The sequence below is a fragment of the Podarcis cretensis genome (assembly GCF_951804945.1).
Source record: "Podarcis cretensis genome assembly, chromosome: 7".
Taxonomy (NCBI): Eukaryota; Metazoa; Chordata; class Lepidosauria; order Squamata; family Lacertidae; genus Podarcis; species Podarcis cretensis.
In genome coordinates, this window is record NC_137176.1 from 4,065,789 (window position 1) to 4,088,653 (window position 22,865).

At 43.8% G+C, this 22,865-nt stretch overlaps 2 protein-coding genes across 5 annotated transcripts in view; one reads left to right on the forward strand and one right to left on the reverse strand.

Moving 5' to 3' along the window:
- The window catches only part of STING1 (stimulator of interferon response cGAMP interactor 1), a 157,802-nt gene extending 153,057 nt beyond the window's left edge, over window positions 1-4,745 (reverse strand). Inside the window, exon 1 of the mRNA XM_079983626.1 lies at window positions 4,724-4,745. Coding sequence (XP_079839752.1) covers window positions 4,724-4,730 — 7 coding nt within the window. The 5' untranslated portion in view covers window positions 4,731-4,745. The remainder of the gene's footprint in view (window positions 1-4,723) is intronic.
- CXXC5 (CXXC finger protein 5) overlaps window positions 1-22,865 on the forward strand; it is a 68,179-nt gene that overhangs the window by 19,215 nt on the left and 26,099 nt on the right. For 3 of the 4 annotated variants that reach the window (XM_079983675.1, XM_079983678.1, XM_079983676.1), the window contains exon 2: window positions 16,680-16,779. The exons of the other annotated variant lie outside the window; for it this stretch is intronic. The gene's annotated coding sequence lies outside the window, so the exon portion shown is untranslated. The remainder of the gene's footprint in view (window positions 1-16,679; window positions 16,780-22,865) is intronic. 4 annotated transcript variants of the gene reach the window in all.

A 22,865-nucleotide genomic window follows, 5' to 3' on the forward strand; every position in this document is an offset into this window, starting at 1 on the left:
AGATGTCTGCTTCATAAATCTACAATTTGCATATCCAAAACATTGCATATCTGGACACGGGTGGCGCTGTGGGTTAAACCACAGAGCCTAGGACTTGCTGATCAGAAGCTTGGCGCTTCGAATCCCCATGACGGGGTGAGTTCTCGTTGCTTGGTCCCTGCTCCTGCCAACCTAGCAGTTTGAAAGCACATCAAAATGCAAGTAGATAAATAGGTACCACTCTGGCGGGAAGGTAAACGGCGTTTCTGTGCGCTGCTCTAGTTCGCCAGAAGCGGCTTAGTCGTGCTGGCTGCATGACCTGGAAGCTGTCTGCGGACAAACGCCGGCTCCCTCGGCCAATAAAGCGAAATGCGTTTGTGTGCCTATGTGTAAACCAGAGTCAGTCATGACTGGACCTAATGGTCAGGAGTCCCTTTACCTTTAACACTGCATATCAGACAACTTGTGCTTCCCAAATATGGTAGACCTAGATACAGCAACTGTAAAGTATGATTTCATTTCTTTTGAGCAGACTTCTGATGGGATATCGGCAGACTTTTATTTCCTGCTGAAGGTGGGTATATTATTTACAGTTTAGATAGTCAACTTTAAATTATGCCTCTGGCCTGAATCTTTCCAGAGAGAAAGATCAGAACAAGCTTCAGAAAGGGAAAATTTCCCTGAGCAGTTGTTGAAGAATGAGGGCAGTAAAAATAGTGGATGCATTTGGCTGGTTCTGCTAGGGAGTCACATGATGTAACTTGTGGGCCATGGGTTTTAATTCGCCCGCCTTCCCTTACTGCTGTGCTGTCACAGGCTCCGGCGACTGCATGACTGTCAGTCCGTGTTAATGTGGCCTGGGTTGTGACATTTGCTATGGCCTTTCTGGAATGCTTGTGTTTAAACATCAAAACAGGATTCTCTGTGTGCCTGTTGGTGGTTGCATGACTGCCTCAGCCCATGAAAGCATGGCTAAAAGTCAACATTGGCTAATTAAAAGCCACAGCTGCCCCAAGCTGATGAATTTATGCTCAAGGCTTCATGTGATCTGTGTGTCAAGCAGGGCTGCAAGATCCCCTGGACTGAAGCAGTTGTGTGAATGGAGCTTGACAAAGCAACAAAAATTTGAACTCCAAAGTTTCATGAGTGTTTGCAAAATTGAAAAGGCAGACTTAGCTCAATTCCATTGAATCAGTAGTCTGTTGACTTAAGTTGCTAATAATTACATGGATTCTCCCAGATAGTGTGTTTAGCCAAAGGTGGATAACTGTTAGTTTGGCTTCTTATCTTAACAGTAGGAAAGTACTTTTTTTGTTCTTCTCTCAGTCATTGTTGCCTTCCACCTGTGGAAGGTCCAAGTAGATTCCAGCTAAGGATCCACTGCTTGTCAGTCTTGTTCCTTGAATTGACACAGCAGGATTGAGAGGGTTGTGTTCCAGACTCCCATCTATTACGCTGAATCCACAAAGTTTTGTAGAACTGGAATGGTGGGGGCTCTTTTAGGAGTGTGCTCATCCTGTTGTGCCTGTTCTTTTTGGAAACCTTTGACCTAGTAAGTGTGGCTTCAGTGAATGACTGCAACTGCTGGCCATGGGTGTCATTGCTTTACTTTCTTCAGCTATAATCTGATAACCAGAAGTATGCAAAGCATTCTGAATACAGGCTCACGGTTTGACTCCTCAGGAAAGGTTTTCTTCCCTATTGCAGTACTTGTTTCTCTCTGTGTTACAATTACAAAATGAGTTGTGTCTTACATTAGTCTTGCCTTTTTAAAGTGCATATTCAGTGACTTGGTGTGCAAATCAGGCAAAACATGTGCCCTGAAGCATTTTTTATGTCAGGCATTGCAACATTATAGAGCTGCACATTTAGGAAAAAAAACAAAAAACAGCAGCCTACTTTCACAGTGATCTCTAAACCAGGAGTGAAAAAATAGCAGTTTGTAGCCAGTTGCATTTTTTTTTTTTTACTGTAGGTATATTTCACAAAAGCTGCTTTCTACTTTTTCAAAGACCACAAATGACTAATGGGTTTGTGTGCCTATGTGTAAAACAATGTTACAGAGCAGTAACCTTTGTGAACTTATTTTGAAGGCACAAATAAAAAACTCAGAGGGGGAGCCTTGTGGGTTCCCAGGGGTTGGGGGGAGAGAGTGCTCTGGAGCTTGCGTCCTGCTTTCAGGTTCCGCACAGGCGTTTGGCTGGATAATCTCAGAACAGGATGCGGTCTAGATGGGTCATTGGCCTGATCCAGCACATGTTCTTATGAGTTGCATCTCAGTACCCTGGTCAGCTAGGACGATGGCAGTATGTAGAGTGAGTGGAAGTTCTGCAGATCAGCCAAACAACACAAACATATTTGGACCCATTACACAGAAGAGGCATTCAGCATTGAGAAGTGTTTGGTTTTTACTGGATTTAAGTGTCGAGAATCATCAGTGCTATATTTTATAACTCCATCTGTTCCATTCTGCTCTCTTCATCCTCCTTCACATTTTGGCTATCTACAGACTCTGAATAGTTTGAAAGTCTGTTGGCTTCCATTGCCTTGTGTACTAGTTGCTCTAACTCAGGGGTAGGCCGCCTAAGGCCTGGGGGCGGATGTGGCCCAATCGCTTTCTCAATCTGGCCTGTGGACGGTCCGGGAATCAGCGTGTTTATACATGAGTAGAATGTGTGCTTTTATTTAAAACGCATCTTTGGGTTATTTGTGGGGCATAGGAATTGATTCATTTCCCCCCAAAAATATAGTCCGGCCCCACCACAAGGTCTGAGGGACAGTGGATCGGCCCACAGCTGAAAAAGGTTGCTGACCCCTGCTCCAACTTTTTTTAAAAAAATAATATTTATTACTTCTAAACCTTACAAACAAGAAGAAAAAGAAAAGGAGAAAAAAGAAGAAAAAAAACAAATGAAAGAAAAAACAATACAATACAGTATATAAACAATACACCACACAACATTAATGCATTAAACTAAACGAAACAGAACAAAAACAATTTAAAAACATACATCATACCATTTCAATGCCTTATCTTTCATTCCCTTGTTTCATCGACTTCCTCTCACCTTCCTTTTTGTATTCCACTTCTATTAATTGTTTCAGCAAATCCTTTCCATCTTTCACTATTTTCTGTCATATAAATATCTTAACTTATTTTAACCTTATTTCCATTAATACTATAATACTTATTTATGCTTAACTCCTTATAACACTTCTACTAAGGCCATATAATTTCATTCCAACATTTTTCTAACACTCATTAATTTTACCCTATTTCTGTAAATAAACTTTAAACTTTTTCCAATCTTCTTCCACCGTCTCTTCTCCCTGGTCTCGGATTCTGCCAGTCATTTCCGTCAATTCCATATAGTCCATCAACCTGGCGATCTTCTGTCCGAGGCTCTTAACTCTTTTCCAGGTCCCTTCTGCAAATCTTCTTCGTATTTATACATACACTTTACTTTGTCTTCTGCTGATCTAGTTCTTAATTTCCTTTCTTTGATGCTGAAGAGTAGGTCTTGGGGGAGCTCCAACCTAACAATGTTTTTATTCCTTCTCGACATGTCATCCACATCTCCGTGGTTAAAACTAAAATCCAAAAGATATTTCAGGACGTGTTTCAAAGTCCCTCCAATTCTGCAGGTCCCCACAACTCCAATTTCCTCCTGACCCAGGTCCAGATCCCAAAGGTCAGTAAATCCCTGCATGAGGTGATCTATCCAACTTTCCTTCTCCAGTCCAAGCAAGGCTCCAATCTGACTTTCTCTGAATTCAATCATCAAATTGCCTCTGTAAGGCTGGGGCTCTCTCCCTCTCCACTTGTATTACTTTAGGTTCAACAACCACAACTTTCTCCCTCGCTTTCTCCACCATTTGGCATGTCAGAGTAGATTCCTGTATCGGTTCCTGAATAGTTTCTGTGTAGATGTTCACTTTTTGTCCCAAATTAGTCACTTTTTGTCCCAAAATATCAATTTTAATATTCACCACATCCGTCTTCTTGTGGCACTGTTCCAATGACTCAGTTATCTTGCATAGTGCAATCACTAAGGCTTCTGTCGACATTCTCAAGCAATCCAAGGTCAATCTCACGGTTTTCTCTTGCAGCTGGAGATTCCACCAGCCCAACTCTTGTAACAATTTCAAAGGCTCCCTCTAGAGGGAAACAATTTCTGTTTGTATCAATCCTTTTAAGCACAGTTCAAGCAGTAAAATTAGTTTCAATTTTCAGCTACTTTTACTCCTTTTTAAACGCAGAAGGAGACAATGAAAGCAATGTATTTCTCTTATTTAACTAACTGTCACAGTCAATGAACTTTCCCAAAAACGTCAGTTTTACTAGCAGTCCATTTCCAGATTCAGAGCGGTGGTGATCCAACTTTCTTCACTCTCTACTGCAGGCTTACACGATCCAAAATTTCCCCCCTCTTCTCCTGCCTCCAAGGGGGGTTTAATGATTTTAGCCGATGGAAGTTTAATCCTTTACATAGGCCTTTCCAAGACTTTAGCTTGCAAATTCTTTGCTTCAATCTATTTACAAAAGGGGATGGCGGACTTCCTGTTTGAAACCTCCCCGTTTCGGTGCCAAATTAAGACGTTTAAAAATCCAATTTTCCGTTCTACTCACGGGTAGTTGTTTAGAATCAAATTGTCCACAGGAAAAAGTCAACGCTCTCCGGCAACAGCAATGCGGCTTCACTCTGTGAAAGAAGCAGTCAATTCGAAGCACCGCACCGCTCACCCCACATCGCTCCGGATCCCCGAAAACAGGTCTCCCCTTGAGTAGGGGAGGCTCAAAAGGTGCCAGCCGAATCCCACGTTCACAGGCTTCTCCCGCCTGCGATTTTTAGTGGGTCTCCGCCTTCGCCGTGGCGGCCAGACCCTGAATTCCACGGAGCAAGTTCCTCCCGATCAGAGGAATTCCGCCATTGCCGGAGGCGCTAACCCGGAAGTCCCCAACTTTTTTGTCTCTTTATTGAATTAAGAATAAACATGCTCACTGGCTCATTTTTTTGCTGTACTACTTAGGAATGATCATGTTCCATATATCTATGTCCTTAGTAAACACAATCTGTACATACACTTGGGTTTTGGTCTTCATCTGCCTCCTTTTTAAGCACTCAGATGGCTCTTAGGATTTGGGTACACTCTGAATAACCATGCATGCAAAGACATTTCTGACCATCATTTACTTGGAATCAAGTCCCATTGTCTTCAGTGGGGAGTACTTTTAGTGTGGATAGGATTGTAGCCATAATGACTTTCTGTGGTGCTGCATCAAAATACTTCTCTGGAACATGCAATTCCCATTGATGAAGCTCTGATGCCGTTTGGAAAACATCTTTCTGATTTGTTAGAAATGTGTGCCCTCTCTGCAGTCAATTAATGCAGTCACTGCTTCTGTACAAGTCTTATTTCTGATTATCACTGGTGAGACACATCTGGATATTCTTGTTTGGGAGGAAACCACATGAACGCAACCAAACTTAAAGAAAAGAGATGGTATGAGCAAACTGGTTGCAGACCACTGCTTTTTAAAGTTTGTTCCATTGAGAACCATGCTTTGGTTTCTTTGTTGTTGAGAACCACACATTGTCTTACCCTATACCCGTAGAGTGGGGAAACAACTTGAACCATTCCCCAGCAGCTTTCCATTTTGGTTCCATGCATTTGCCATCCCTCTGGTGTTTGAGGTTCTCACTGGAGCCACTGGCACTGCTGAAGAGACAAGCTGCTTTTCAGTTTAAATTATTCTAAAAGCAGCATGTCTATTTTTCCTTTGTTGCTTTTATCATAGCCCACAAGTGCACCAAGGACAATGGCATAGTCTAAGACATACCATTGATGAAGATTAAAGGAACAGTGGAGGGTGCACAAAGTCCTATTTAGAAGAGCTTAAGATTTGAAGACTCTCTGCAGTTGCCGCTTCTGACCTGTAAGCAGTCTTCCTGAGCTCCTTTTGACATGCAGAGAGCCCCTAACACACACTGTGGCCAGTCTAGCCAGCCTTCTCACAAAACTCTCTCTTTAAAAAAAAAAAAAAAATATTGGTGTTTCAAAAAGTTACAAGAATAAAAAAGAAAGAAAAAGGAAAACAGAAAATACAAAATACAGAAAAAAATAAAAAACAATTAAGAACAAATCCATCTTTCCATATCTTATCTATCATTTGCTTGTTTCCTTGACCTCCTCACACCTCCCTTTTTTGTATTCTAGTTCATTAGTTGTTTCAGCAAATCCTTTCCTTCTTTGTTTTTATCTTACTAATTTATCTTAATATATTGTAACTTTACATTCTGACCTGTTAATAATCCATTTTTACTTAATCCTTTATAACATTACTGCTAAAACCACATAGCTTCATTCCAGCATCCTTCTAACATTCCTTAATTTTACAATGTTTCTGTAGATAGACTTTAAATTTCTTCCAATCTTCTTGTACCGACTCTTCTCCCTGGTCTCGGACTCTGCCAGTCATTTCCGCCAGTTCCATGTAATCCATCACCTTCATCTGCCATTCTTCCCGGGTGGGTAGATCTTGTGTCTTCCAATACTTTGCAATAAGTATCCTTGCTGCTGTTGTACCTTCTCACAAAACTCTCTGACCTGCCACAGACTAACAATTTATCCAGAAGTTGGGCATCGCCACCAACAGATCCTCATAAGAACCTTTTCATGATAGACTGCTCATATTAGTAATTTTTAAAAAATGACAACTGGCCAGCTCTGAATTGGAAATTTAGGCGTGTATGAACTCTCATTGGGATGCTGCTGCAGTGTTGGTCATTGTAGTCCAACTTTTTGCTGTCTTCCGTTACTACAGATTCTAGTTTGGCAGAAGGATGTATATACCCTGGGCTCCTTCACAGCTTGCCAGCCATCCTTAAAATCCAATAATTTGTTCGTTAAAAGTGCCATGAGTGGAAAGGTCTTCATAATCTACCAGGATGGTTTTTATTCAGCCAAGTGCTACTACATAGAGGTTGAAATTAATGAGCCTAATTAGTAATGCCCATCAATGGGTGTACTCTGAGTAGGACTGTCATTGAATTCCACCATATGAAAATAGCTGCTCCCTTCCCATTCTGCCACATTGGCAGTAAATGGAGAAAGCTAATAATAAAATAGATAATCCTGCGTCCACTAATATCAGAAAGGTATCTTGCTGGTATCTTCAACTTTGGACCAATAATGCAATTCTGTGTGGCTTTGCAATGTGGATGTCTGTATGGATGGAATGGAGAGCTAAGTGCTCTAAAGAGAGTACTCTGAACCATCTTGGAGAGCGCTGAAGAGGAGACCATCTCTTTTACTTCAGGCTAAGCCCAAGTAACTGTAATGCAGCCCTGGGTTTCTCAGGAATGTTGACATTGAACATGCTCATTGTTTTCAAAAGATCATGGTCCCTGCAGTTACTGGAGTGTATATGAGCTGTTCTCTATGACTGTTCAGTGACTAGTCTGTTGTTTTCTTGCATGTTATATATTTTATGCCCAACAGCTCCCTTCCCACTTTTCGGTATCCAGTAGTACCTTGGTTTACAAACTTAATCTGTTCCAGAAGTCCGTTCTTAAACCAAGGTGTGCTTTCCCATAGCAACGGGAGACTCAGTTTCCAAATGGAACACACTCAACAGGAAGTGGAACATGTTCTGCTTCCAAGGCAAAGTTCACAAACCAAAGCACCTACAGTGGTACCTCGGGTTACATACGCTTCAGGTTACATACGCTTCATGTTACAGACTCCGCTAACCCAGAAATAGTACCTTGGGTGGAGAACTTTACCTCAGGATGAGAACAGAAATCGTGCGGCGGCAGCGGGAGGCCCCATTAGCTAAAGTGGTGCTTCAGGTTAAGAACAGTTTCAGGTTAAGAACAGACCTCCAGAACGAATTAAGTTCTTAACCCGAGGTACCACTGTACTTCCGGGTTTGCAGCATTCTTAATCCAAGTTGTTCATAAACTAAGCTGTTCTTAAAGAAAGGTACCACTGTACAGTATTGAGTTACTGTATTGTGTATTATGCATATTGAATGCTCCCTGCTTGGTTACCTGTGTGGAATGCTAGTCCTTCCACCCAGTTTGCAGGAGTCTGGGGACATTCCTGTTCACTGTTTTGTGTCTCAGGACTTCAAGATCTGTAAGCCTTGCAGCGGGGATGCTATACTCTTCCACCCGTGGGCCAACTTTGACAGATCAACAGCACCATCAGCCTGCCAATCACTTGACAGTACAATGACGTCAGGCAACTCATTTTCCTTTAACTTCATGGTTTACGGCAAATGCGCAACCCTTTGCAACCACTGATGATCAGCTGATTGTTGGCACTTTCAAAACCCTTGCAGGTGCTTCCATAGTATTTGGAAAGCACAGTTGCTCACAACTGGGTGATGTTGGCGCTTGAAAGAGCTGTGCTGTCTCCTCAGCTGCACTAGAGAGTTCTTGATGTGCAGCCAGTTTCAGTGGAGCTCACAGTTGACTCTAGACAGCTTTGTTAGCAAGCCCCATTATGAAGCCATGTTCTTGCCTGCCTCAGGTGTGGGCAGGGCCAGCCACCCATGAGGCAAGGTGAGGCAACTGCCTCATGCGGCAGGACCCACAGGTACAGCAGATCCCAGTGTGGATCTTTATTCCATACTTGTAGATCTTCACTCACCCCTTCCCTGGCAGAGAGGAGGACACCATTTTGTGCTTTGCCTCAGGTGTCAAACTGCATTGGGCTGGCTCTGGGTGTGGCGCAGGTAGGTGTGGTTTGGCGAAAGCAGCTTCTTAGGACAAATTGCAACCCATGTGGGTCGTCATTGGGTCTACAGGATGGAGCTTCTCCATCCTGCCTTACAGGCTTTAGAAAAGTCAGTGTTCACAAGTGTTGGAAGAGCACATTGGTCTCAAGCCAGGCTGTGCAAAGTCCCTTTTCACCAGAGTTCCCCTTTCTGCGCTCTAGGCATGAGGCCAGTGATGTAGCCCAACACAGTCCCACTTGCTATTTTTTAACATGTTTATTTACTTACTGATTACATGCGATTTGGTTTACCTGTCTGGGATTTATATATTGCAGGCTGAGCTGTGACCAACAACAGAGTTTGCATTAAGGAAAGGGCTTTACTAGTGCTGTTTATATTAGTATCTGTATTTTACTAGATTTGTGTTTAATATTCTTTTAATTCTATTAAGAGTTGAATTACCTTTTGACAATTACCTTTTATATGCTTTTAGCTTTTTGTATTTTATCACTGCTGCTTTAATTTGTGTGAGCCTCCTTGAGTCCCAACCTGGGAAAAAGGTGGGATATAAATAAATATAATAATAATAATTTGATGAAATCTTAAGTTCAGTTGTGGCTGCGTGGGAAGCAATGGGGACGTTATTTTGGGCTCTGAAGGGAAATAATTTATGTGACTCTTTCTTGCTGGAGTCATGTTAGGCTGTCCCTGGAGACAGGACTGTTATGTGAGGGAGTTGAGGTTACCAACCTCTTCCCTTCCCAGCTCTGCCCAAGTCTGGTTCCTCTGCTAATGGAGGTTTGCCAGGGTTACATTGGCATAACCCTGGTGGCACTAGTGTGGCTCCCCAATGCCAGCGTTTCTTCAGGGTACTCGAGTGCACAATCAATTTTGTTGGTATTGCATATCATCAGGCGTTCATTTTCTTGCTCAAAGCATTGCTGTAGTTCCTGATACCCCCAGGCAGAGCTGCCTAAGGTCTGGCACATGGGTAGGCAAACTAAGGCCCGGGGGCTGGATGCGGCCTCCTCGCCTTCTCAGTCCGGCCCCGGGACGGTCCGGGAATCAGCGTGTTTTTACATGAGTAGAATGTGTGCTTTTATTTAAAATGCATCTCTGGGTTATTTGTGGGCATGGGAATTCGTTCACCCCCCCCCCCCAATATAGTCCGGCCCCACCACAAGGTCTGAAGGACAGTGGACCGGCCCCCGGCAGAAAGCGTTGGCTGTATCTGGCATGATGCAGCTGGGATGAGGGGAGGGGACTTTCCTTTTCGGCCAACTCTCAATGTTCAGGATTAGAGAGGCAGTGTTGTGAAGAGGGACGCAATGCTGTGCCAGAAACCCACACAGATAATTCTGGCTCCTGCTTCATTATCATCATCCTTGCCTCATTCTTTGTTATGTCATGGTTTATTTATATGCTGCATTTTGGCCCAAAGCTTACCCCCCCCCCCAAGTGTCAAGCAGCTTTAGAAGAGTGGTCGCTGGCTTTCCTGTAGTTCTGGTCAAGGGGTGAAGTAATATCCCCACTCTTGGTTGTGGAAATTTTGCTCACTCCTTTCTATTCTATTGAATCTAGTCTTTGGTTTTGCAGTACAGTGGTACCTCGGGTTACATACGCTTCAGGCTACAGACTCCGCTAACCCAGAAATAGTACTTCGGGTTAAGAACTTTTCTTCAGGATGAGAACAGAAATTGTGCTCTGGCGGCACGGCGGCAGCAGGAGGCCCCATTAGCTAAAGTGGTGCTTCAGATTAAGAATAGTCTCAGGTTAAGAACAGACCTCTGGAACGAAATAAGTTCTTAACCCAAGGTACCGCTGTACTTAACCTGGTGTGTTCTCAAAAAATAAACTCTAAAGCAAACTTATTTTTTTTCTTGGAAGAGTGGGAAATGTCTGCACTGTTTCTCTTCTTCAGCCCCCTTGTCTGCAAAACAAAAGGGGTGGTGAAAATATGTTAAAAGGTAGTTAATCTGGCATCTGTCAACAATAAACAAAAATGTCTCCTTCATTTTACTTGAAAGCACTGAGTACTTTTAAAGTTGCCGATGTGATAATTCATTTAAGATTACCACGAATAGTCATTTTCAGTGTAGGAGATGTGAGGCACAGGCAAAACTCATTTTCTTTGACTGCAGTTGTTCTTATTAACAGGTTTGGTGAAAAGAAAGTACTTTGACTTTTGTCTACAGATTCTGCATTGCTTTGATGGATTTCTGAAACGATTAATACAGTACAGTGGTGCCTCGCAAGACGAAATTAATCCGTTCCGTGAGGGTCTTCGTATTGCGGTTTTTTCGTCTTGCGAAGCAAGCCCATTGACAGCTTAGCGGATTAGCGCTATTAGCGGTTTAGCGGCTTTTAGCGGATCAGCTGATAAGCGGTTTAGCGGCTTAGGAAAGGGGGGGGGAAGGGGAAAAAACCCGCAGGAACTCGCAAGATATTTCGTCTTGCGAAGCAAGCCCATAGGGAAATTCGTTTTGCGAAGCGCCTCCAAAACGGAAAACCCTTTCGTCTAGCGGGTTTTCCGTCTTGTGAGGCGTTCGTTTTGCGGGGCACCACTGTATTTGCATTCCTGAGCTGTTGTCAATTCCAGGCCCAATCCTCACTACACAGAATTTCTCTCGTTCTCAAGGGTTTTGCTCATGGTGCCATTTAGTTGTTTGTCAAGTCTGCTTTCAACCTGGATGGACTCTGGAGCAGCAGTGCTTTCACCTGTGATCTACTGCTGGGCGAAGCTGCCGTCGCTCTGCCCCTCATATGGAGGAGCAGGCTGTAAGGCTGGGCCAATACAGCTTCTTCCTCCCTTGTCTTCTTTAAACTGCTCCTGCCCCCCAGATGAGTGATCCCCGCTGCAGTTTAAGGCTCAGCTGGGAGGCAGGCGCCTTTCCAACCCCCAGCTGAGCAGAGCAAACAAGCTGCATTGTCAGGGCTGGCTCTGCCTAACAAAGGCCTTCCACGGAGGCAACACACAGAGCTGATAGAGCATGTGAAGTACAGTGGTACCTCTAGTTACGAACTTAATTCGTTCCGGAGGTCCGTTCTTAACCTGAAACTGTTCTTAATAAGAGGCGTGCTTTCACTAATGGGGCACACGATTTCTGTTCTCTTCCTGGGGCAAAGTTCTCAACTCTTCCAGGTTAGCAGAGTTTGTAACCTGAGGCGTTTGTAACTCGAGGTACCACTGTAATTCCAGTATAACTCTTGGGGACTGCAAAGCTTATGTTTCAAGAACTGTCCATTTATTTCCACCCTCTGTTTCCTGTTTCTTTGATCAAGTGTCAATCCATAAGATAAGTCATCCTGTTTATTCAGCAAGTTCTGGTGAGGAACCTCATCAAAAACATTAGAGAAGTTCAAGACTATATAGATAGAGGTGAGCTGATGGACATGCTTGAGAACCACTTCAGACAATTAAAAAATGTTGGTTGGACCATACATCCCATAGTAGAAGTCCTGCTGATTTCTCTTCAAGCACTGTTTTTTTGTTTTTTGTTTTTTTAAAAAAACTTTAGTAGTGCTTTCTACCAATTTACTTGAGAAGCACATCAGGTGCATGGATCTGTGATTTCCAGGCTTTCCCAAGAACACTGTTTCAATACTGGTGTGAAATGGGCTACTTTCCAATCTTATGGTATGAAAGCCACGGACAGGTTGCATATTTTTTGTTAGATAATCAATGATGTTGCATCTGAACAGGAGTATGTCATCCATACAGTGGTGCCCCGCAAGACGAACGCCTCGCAAGACGAAAAACCCGCTAGACGAAAGGGTTTTCCGTTTTTCGAGGCGCTTCGCAAGACGAATTTCCCTATGGGCTTGCTTTCTGTGAAGACTAATGCCAATAATTCGTCCAGTTTCTTTGCAATCTCCCTATTTTCTTTCAGTAGTTATTTTACTTAATTTTCATCTGGTGCTACAACAGTCTCCTTGGCTGGTTTCCTATTTCTGATGTAGTTCTGATGATGTTGTTGTAATGTTAGCTGCAAGGACCACTACTGTAAAGAGAAAACTGGGGCATCTCTAGGATGCTTTTCTGTATGCTGTGTAGGAGATGTGCTGCTGGACCATATGGTCAGGGAGTGCATCCCATAATATAGAGGTCACATCTGAAAAGTCTGTGTTTCCGCAACCTGTGTATCTGACCCTGTGGTCTGGAATATGGAGCTGGGCATTAGCCTTTCATCTTAGTTGAAACTGGTTGAGTAAAACAGGATGGCTTATCTTTGAATGCCTGGAAGTGTGCAGTGGCCATTAGCTCTGTCTCCCAAAATGGAGGTCTGACAGGCCGAGAGCTGGATGTGATGTACTTTAGACTTCCTACTCCTAATCTCCTTAACCTCACCATCTGCTGCCATCACTGTTAGATGATAACAGATACAGTTTTTCCATGAGGCCCAAAACAGCACTTAAACTGTTGTAGTCTCATAGCACCAATCTTTAACTCTTAGGAAGATACAGGTGTCTAAGGTGATAGCGTGTTCTGGCAAAGGACAAAGCTTTTATTTTATTTTTTCACCGATAACTTTAAGCTAGAGTCACGGAACATCATGGGTAAGTTTTTTTAGCTACCAGTCAGAAACATTATTTGTTAGGAAAGAAATGTAAGATCAGAGAGAAGCACAATAGAATTACATATAAAATCAAACTTAGTAGCAGAGTTCAAACTCCTGCCAGGGTTGCTCTGTTTTTAACATAAGCTTCACCCGTAAACACTGACAAATGATAGTGCTCAAATTTACTCCGTGCAAAGATCAACCTCCTGATTGACTTACAGAGCAGGCTGGGCAAGTTTCTTTTTGATCAGTTGGCAACCTTGTCTTTAACAATACTAGGCCAGCCAGTCTGCCTTTGGTCTTCAACCCCAGATACATACATTCAACCTGGCATTGCTTTGTATTTTTCTCTGCCTGGTGGGCATGACTGGTACCAAATTGTGTGGGAAACTGCCCTGCTAGAAACGTTAACCAACAAAATTAAATTAGCACAGGCACAAGCAAGAGAGGGTGCCTTCACACCAGTGTGGCTCCCCTTTATCACATATACAGCTCAACAGGACAATGACCTGACCCCTCCAACAGCGTACAAATGGATATGGCTAATCTGACCCAATCCCCCACCCCACCCCACCGTTTCACACATACAAACAAACCAGACTGCAACCAACTGAATGTACCAACCATGTACCGACCCTCTAATCTCTTGCACTGCCAACAAGAATGAATAAATAAATAAATAAATAAATAAATAAATAAAGGACCTACTCACGTGACCCTGACACAGAAACCCTGCACAAACACTATGCAATAGAATGAAAGACCAATATCTCCCCTCCTTTCTCCCTTGCTCCCTGCCTCTTTCCCCCCAATCGCATACGATGTCTGCAACAGCAGTGTCTCACACCGAATGGAACTGAACTGTGAAAAAAGACTATGAATGGAAAACAGAGATGCTAAATGTACCTTTGCTATACAAGAAAATCTGTAATAAAAATTAAATTAAAGAAGAAAACTGGCAAGCAGGTGCTCATACGAGTATTTAAAGCCCTAAATGACCTGGGCCCTAGATACCTGAAAGATGGCCTCCTTCCTGACATTCTCTCTGGGGGATCAGATCCTCTGAGGTACCCTTTGGCAGTTTGGGAGAGGGCAGTCTCCATGCCAGGTCCTGGGTTGTGCAATTCTCTCCCCATAGAAGTGCCTCTAGTGATATTAAATTCTCGAGAATATTCTCAATTAATGAGAATATTAGAGAATTTTCATTTAAAATAGGAGAATATTCATTTTAATGCATTGAAAAGTATATAATTTTAATGCATTGAAAATGATATAATTAGTTAATATACATGTTTATTCATGGGTAAACTTGTTCAGATGGAAACAAAAAACTGTAAAGATACGTTTATTCAATGGGGCAATGCTGGGAATTCCATTCTTTGATTTTTTGCACCAAACTTGAAATTGAAAATTCAACACGAATGACTCACGTTAATCACTAAGCCCACTAAGCCTGCCACTTACCATATTTTTACCATCCACTTGAATTCTAATTATGTTGTGTGTGTATGACTTTTAAAGTAAAAGGAATACAGTACAAAAACATCTCAGGTCCGCTATATGAGTATGTTCTTTAATAAGCATATCTACATACAGAAATGTCAACTGTGTAAATCAAGGCCACCTCACATTCTGTTACACATAATTCTATAGGCCTAGGAACTTTAAGTATATAAAGCAGGTACTGTATAGGCAAACTCCAGCCCTCCAGATGTTTGGGACTACAATTCCCACCATCCCTAGCTAATGATGGGATGATGGGAATTGTAGTCCCAAACATCTGGAGGGCTGGAGTTTGCCTATGCCTGGTATAATGCATTAAAGCTACTTTCTGTAAAAAACCACACCCCACACTGTATGGCCAAGGGTGTAGAATTGCTAAGAATAAGGTCACACCAAAATAGAAAAAAGGCTATGACATATGGTTGAAATACATACGAATTCAAATGTTCATCAAATTAAATGAATAGCATGTTTAAAACTAAAAAAGAAAAAAAAATGTTTTCTGTAGCTCACATTTCAGAACTGCCAATGGTGAATGACACAATGCCCAGTAATGTAACTGGATCAAAAAAATCATTATTCATTACTTACACTGGCAATATCGCAGCTTGACTTATTATTTACTAGATTTTTTAAGTGTGTGTTGTAAAACGGGTTCTTTCCTTAGAATTTACAGTTTGTGGAGAAATTTCTAGGAGAAAATATTCTCGAGAATATTCTCATTCACGAGAATATTCTCGCGTCACTAAGCGCGTCTGGCACCGTTCTTAGTGCGTCCTTCCTATTCCTCTCACCTTGGTCTTTGACAACTGAATGTGTGTTTTCAGGAACCCTGTGACTTACAGTTTTGAACTGTTTTTAATATTGAATTTTAATTAGTTGGTAAACGGATCCTGGGATCTAACGGAGAAGGGCAGGAAATAACATTGAGTAAACAATAATAATGTTATCTGCAGTACCAGCCTACCTGCCTGAACTGATCACCTTCATGTTGTTCCTTAAAGGCTTGATCTTTTGGGCATAGTTATCCATTCCATGAATACTTTTGGTGATGTGATGCAACTTGGGGCAAATTGTCATTGAATTGGATGCCATCCTAGAAGGAGTTTTCTGCGCCTGGCTACCTGGCCCCAGGGTGCAGACTTCTTTAAATGTCTAACTCCACAAAGGCGCCCTTGCCCCCCCCCCCCCGCCTGCTATAGTAGCATAATGTTTGTGATACATAAACTGGCAGTAGGTGGCGCTGCATTACATAACAGCATAATGTAGCAAACAGGGGGACTTTTCTTGAAAATGGTAGACAGGAAGAAGCCATTATAGTTCCTTGGAAGGAGATGATGTTTACTTTACATTAGAGTGGTAATGAGTTTTTCAAGGGAGATATTCAAGCAGAATCTCCTAACTCTTAATTTGCTTGCAGAAATTCAAACGCATATTCTCGTAATTTGATTTTCTACCCCAACATCAGCAGTTAAGCATGCTGTGGGGCTAGAATATTTTAGGAAGATGCAAGGAGCCAGCAAGTTGATACTTAAAACATTATCTTAAAACACATTACAGTGGTACCTTGGTTTACGAACTTAATCCTGTCCGGAAGTCCGTTCTTAAACCAAAGTGTTCTTCAACCAAGGTGTGCTTTCCCATAGCAGCGGAGGACTCAATTTCCAAATGGAACACACTCAACAGGAAGCGAAATATGTTCTTATTCCAAGACAAAGTTCACAAACCAAAACACCTACTTCCGGGTTTGCAGCGTTCTTAATCCAAGTTGTTCATAGACTAAGCTGTTCTTAAACCAAGGTACCACTGTACTTAAAAAAAAAAAAAGATATACCTCAAAGCCATAATTTCAGAATTCTAAAGAATTTTAAATCTGAAATGTATTAAATTTCTAATCTGTTACCTTGTTTCAGCTCTGCACTGTACAAGTAAGCAACTACAGAAGAGGAGACAAGGACAGATTGCTTGCATAAGAGGATCTTCAGTTAAGAAAGAACAGTCAACCAAAGTGTGGTAGGCAACTTTTTAAGTCTTGGTTGTTGTAATGTGGGTTCCAAATTAGCAGAATGGACCTACTGGTCTCTGTGAGGCTCTGCTTGAAGCCAATGGAATGTTTGCCACTACTTTCAACAGGAGGGAGGTGAGCTCTCAAATTCTTTTTAGCCTAACTAAGGGGACACTTGGTCAGGAAATCTGATTACCATCTGCCAGCCCATCAATAATGGAGCTTAGCAAAACAGCTTCGCTCCATCTGATTACTTGTTCTAGGAATCACACAGCGGCCGCCCACCATTCTAAGTGACCCAAGCTGGCGGATGATGTGCAAGGAGGGGCCTGGGCTGAGGCTCCAGAAGGGGCCAGAATTTGCACTCCAAACTTCTACCTTGTTAGTTCACATTTCTATAACTCGGTTTTTCCATGGCTCTTTGTTTATTCCTTCCAAAATAAGCTACAATGTGTGCATTTCTGCTGTTCCTTAACACTTGGGGTATCCTAGAAGGTTTTGTTCGGGTTTTAAATGCTGATGTTTTGCTTTGCACTGAACCAGCATGAATGATTTTTGCCACCAAAAATGAAGAACTGCCTCCTGGCAGAGATCCTACTGGAAAGGTTTAACACGTCATCTTAATGGTTCAAACTTCGACAAAATAGATGCCGTCATAAGTTAACAGTGAATATTATCACTTAATGTAAAATGTGGAGATTCAGATCTGAACGTCAGATCTGCAAAATGGAGTTTTCATTTCCAACCCGGCAAAAGCACTATTTAAAATGCATGTAACTATTTAAATCAGCCTTTCTCAACCTGTAGGTCCCCAGATGATGTTGAACTACAACTCCCATCACCCCTAGCTAGCAAGGCCAGAGCTCAGGGATGATGGCAGTTGTAGTCCAACAACATCTGGGGACCCACAGGTTGAGAACTGCTGATTTAAATGTTCTCATGCATCATCTCCAAACCAGCACACAACTTTGTGCATGTGTGTGGGCTTCGGCCAGATTGGATGGCTTTAAAAAAGGTTTGGACAAATTAATGAAGGATAAGGGCATCAATTCCTGCCAGCCTAGCAGTTTGAAAGCACGTCAAAGTACAAGTAGATAAATAGGTACCGCTCTGGCGGGAAGGTAAACGGTGTTTCCGTGCGCTGCTCTGGTTCGCCAGAAGTGGCTTAGTCATGCTGGCCACAGGACCCGGAAGCTGGACGCCGGCTCCCTCGGCCAATAAAGGAAGATGAGCGTGCAACCCCAGAGTCGTCCGCAACTGGACCTAATGGTCAGGGGTCCCTTTACCTTTACCTTAAGGACATCAGTGGGTACTAGCCAAGATGTCTATGCTCTGCTTCCACGGTCAGGGGCAGTAATGCTTCTGAACACCAGTTGCTGGAAACCACGCGGCAGGAGGGTAGGGCAGAGTGCCCTTGCGCTTGGGTCCCTCCTGCGGGTTTCCCATGGACGGGCCATTGCATGTATTTGGTTGACCTTGCTCCCAAATAATCAGGAATATCCAAGTTGGATTTATTTTGACAACTTTTTGCAAATATTGCTGACACTGGTTTTCCCAGAATGGCTCATCACATCACCCCTGTGCTTGTGTGGGACCTGCAAATGCAATGCACCTACTTTCAGCTCTCATTTTTACAAAGTAAAATGATTGGTGTTTTGTTTTGTTTTTTAAATAAAATTTTCATTTTTAACAGCATTATTTATATTTAAATCATTTTCAAATTTCACACATCTGAGATTACTTGAAACTTCGGACTTCTCCCTGCCCCCCCCCCCCGGGTTTCAAATATTTGTCTATTCTTTTCTTTCTACTGCATCTAATTACATTTTCCAAATTCATTTTATATCCACTTTTATCTTTAACCTTATTACATTATAAATGTTATAACAATCCTGCTAATGTTTTTAAATATCTACAGTGATCTTTAAGGTACTCGATAATTTCCCCCCATTCTTTACTAATTTTCTTCTCATCTTGGTGTCTGATCTTCATGGTCATTTTTGCCATTTCGGCAAAGTCCATCATCTTGGTTATCCATTCTTCTTTGGTTGGGACTTTCTTTTCCTTCCATCTCTGGGAAAAAAGCATTCTTGAGGCTGTTGATGCATGCATAAACAGTCTTTTCAAATCCTTTGGTATTTCATCACCTATTATTCCTAATAAGAAAACTTCTGGCTTTTTGACAAAGGTTATCTTAAACATTTATTCAATTCATTATATATAATTTCCCAGAATTATTTTGTTATTTTGCATGTCCACCACATGTAGTACAATGTGCCTTCTTTTTCCTTACACTTCCAATGTAAGTTGGAAGTGTTTTTATACATTTTTGCTAATCTTATAGGAGTTAAATAACAACGATACATCATTTTCATATAGTTCTCTTTCAACGTACAACAATCTGTAATTTTTTAATCCTCCTTCCACAACTTTTCCCATGAGTAAAGTTGTATATTATACTCAGTCATATATATGACTATGATTGTAAGTCCAAACTTACATGACACTCAGTGGGAGAACCAACAGACTTAGAAATAATAGGCAAGAATTCTTATTTATACTGCTTAACGCCAAAATAGCCTTCTAAGCAGTTTACAAGTTTCAAAACCAATGTCACACAAGCATTAAAATATAAACAACTATAATTAGGGCGCACAATTAATAGAATTGTTTAAAACTTTTAAAAGATAAACACCCATAATTAAAATATGCAGTAATAGGATACTTGAGTCCATAGAGAATATTGAAGAGAGGGATATCAAATGGTAGCATTTGAGTAACAAAATAAAGAAGCAAGCCACACCTTGAGGCTCTTGTCTGTCCGAAGAGAAGGGATGGGTTCTGTCTACTAATCCGTAATATACGGCCTTTTCTATTTTGAACTCTTGTGATCCCTCTGGAGTGAAAATTTTTAAGGATTAGCTGGGGGCCTGGAGCTTCAGTTGAATATTCATGAGGCAGGGCCTTCTCTTCCCACCTCCTGCTGTAGCTGAATCTCGTCTCTTTATTCAGCTGAGCTGAGAGTCTCTGCAGTTCATTAGGAGAGCTGGCAAAACATTCTGTATCAGCAGGACAAGGGGAGAGCGAGGCATGAGCATTATCCTTTGGAACTTTGTCCTGTCTCCATTAGTTATTGAAAAGTATAAATGCAGAATAAGCTGCTGGGAAAGGCAAAGTCAGAAAAAACAAAGTGTCACTATTTGGGGGCTGCTTCAAGCAAGGGCAGTTTTCCTAAATAGATGTGTCTTCCATGTGGACCATGAAATGGCTTGGCATGTGGTAGGAAGTCCTGGCTGGTGATGGGGGCACACCATGGATGGTGTGGGGAAACAGGCACCTCTGCATTCATCACATGTGCTTTAGCCAACACACCTCCATCCTCCTACCAGTTGTGACATGTTTGCTCCAAGGAACGCTGACTTATCCACTTGCCTGATCATGTAATGAAACATCACTCAGGAATGTCAATTGTCACATCTTAGCATTTCAGGAGAGGAGAGCACAACACAACAGAGGGCTGTCTGCAGTGTATTTAGATTAGGATGAGAGCCAAATCAAGGACCTGGGGACTTAAATGAGTCACAGGCTAGATATTGGGTGGGTGGGTGTTTTGGTCAGAAAAGGCAGGCTGTTGGAGGAAGATCTAAGAGGAGTGTTGCTGTTAACGGTAATGGGGAAGGGTGAGTAAGGATTCAGAAAGTCCGAGCGGAGCATGTTTAGTTAAAGGGCCTGAAAATGCAGAGCAATACCTTCATGGCCTAGGAATGGCTAAAATTGCAGGCAGGCGGAGAAGGTGAAAACTGTGACTGATGAGGCAGCTGCTGTGGGGGGGGGGTGAGGGGGGGAGAAGGTCCTTCCTGCTTGCATCTCTTGGCAGTGGGAGACGGGGCTGCAGATGGGAGTATCTCAGCCAGCGTGTTGCTGAATAGATGGTTGTGGAGGGCAAACGCTGGAATCAGCTGGGGTGACTCAACAACAGCACACTTACGCAGTGCTAGCTGTGACACCCCCACATCCGCTGCTGTCTCCTGGCACTGAAAAGGGGGTGGGGAGGTTTCCCCCTCCAACAAGCAATTTGCCTCCTTGGTTGTTTCTGCTTCCGCACGTTGCAGGTGTATTCACATGTAATGGTGAGCCAAATCATGGCTAAGTGCCAATGTGTGGGCTCCTAGGGTGAAGATCGTGGCCACTGCACTCCTTGGGAGTAAGTAATGGTTTGGCATAGAACCCAGGCTCATGGTTTGTCTGGTGTGAGAGAAATCACAAGCCTGGGTTTGTACTTCAGCTAAGCCCAGCAGTCACTTCACCCTGGGTTAGCAGCAGGGTTGCGAGAGGTGTGCTGTGGCCGCAGTAGTTCATGGGAAGCCATGGTTTGGCTTTGTGTTACATGTGAACCAGGCCAAAGTGTGTTTCTCATGACTCCCTGAGATGCCTCATTAGGTGGCTTTCCACTCTGAAGGTTGTTCCCATTACAACTGAACAGATCACAGAAGATGTTGTCTTCCTGTTTGGTAGATCAGATTTTCAGTTATTTTCCCCTTCCCCTCAGGCACCGTCCACCATGCCTCCCTACCTGTGATCCGCTTTTGGTGCAATCAGATCATATCCCACAGGATCCTGAGGGGAAGGGGAAGTTGATACAATTGACGGGTTAGGGCCAGTAAATGGTTTGTGGAGTAAGAGGCAGCTCTTTTTCCTGCACATTCATGAAGTCTGTTGGCACTCATTTTAGCCCACACTCTTCTCAAAGAGACATAATGCTGACTGGCAGCTCATCACCAGCTTGCCGGTCTACCAACGGCATTCAGTTCCTGTTGCTCTCTGCTTGCCATCCCCAAATCTGACAAGCCACTGTACATTCAGGATAGCGCCAAGAGCAAGAGCTGGGGCACAACATGCTCTCCCTGCTTCTCCAGAGCTGATGCCAAGTTGAGGGCCCTCCTTGATAGCTCCCCTGCTCACCGGTCCAGAGTGAGCAGGCAAGTGCTTCTCCTCTTCACTTCCATCGTCATGGCCGTAGTTCACTCAAGAGAGCTAGCAGGTGTGCAGGCTGTGACAGTCACTGTTGCTGCTTGTTTGCCTGTGGTGAACGTTTGGTTAAGACTGCAGAGATCTTCTTTTTAGCCTATAAGTACCGTATTTTTCGCACCATAGGATGCACCTTTTCCCCTCCAAAAATGAAGGGGAAATGTGTGTGCGTCCTATGGTGCGAATGCAGGCTTTCGCTGAAGCTGGAGAGTGAGAGGGGTCGGTGCGCACCGACCCCTCTCGCTCTCCAGGCTTCAGGAGAGGCCCACCGCCAGCCCCACAAGCTCGGGGGACAGCGGGGAGGCGGAACGCCGCCATCCCGCTGTCCCCCACTTGGTTAGAAGGCTGGCGGGGGGAGAAGCCTGCTCCTCCCCGTCGCCAGCCCCGCAAACTCGGGGGACAGCGGGAGAGGCGCAGCGCGCCCTTCCCGCTGCCCCCCGACTTGGCTAGAAGGCTGGCGGGGGGGGGGGGGAGAAGCCTGCTCCTCCCCGTCGCCAGCCCCGCAAACTCGGGAGACAGCGGGAGAGGCGCAGCGCGCCCTCCCGCTGTCTCCCGACATGGTTTGGAGGCTGGCGGAGGGCTTCCTCCTCCCCCAGCCCCGCAAGCTCCCAGAGCGATGCCAAAGCTGCGCGCAGCTTCGGCATGGCTCTGGGTCCCGTTCTGGGGGAGGGGGAAGCTCGGGCTTCCCCCGCCCCAGCCCCGCGTCTCCAGCCAGGAGAGGGTCGCGGGGGGCTGCTTTAGCCTCTCGCGCGCTCTCCCGGCTGGAGAGGTGACGCGCGCTTATGGCAGGAGCCTCCACAGGCGCGCGTCACCTCTCCAGCCGGCAGAGCACGCAGGGGGCTAAAGCAGCAGGGGGCTAAAGAGCAGGTCGAAAGGAACCTGAAGCCTGGAGAGCGAGAGGGGTCGGTGCGCACCGACCCCTCTCGCTCTCCAGGCTTCCAAGGTAGCCGCCTGAACGCACCTTAAACGGCACCTTGTTTTAGAGCGGGAAAACAAAAGGGGGAAAATTCTCCCACTCTCTGCGCAGCGCTTCCTGCCGCTTTGCTGAAGGGGCGCTGGGCAGAGA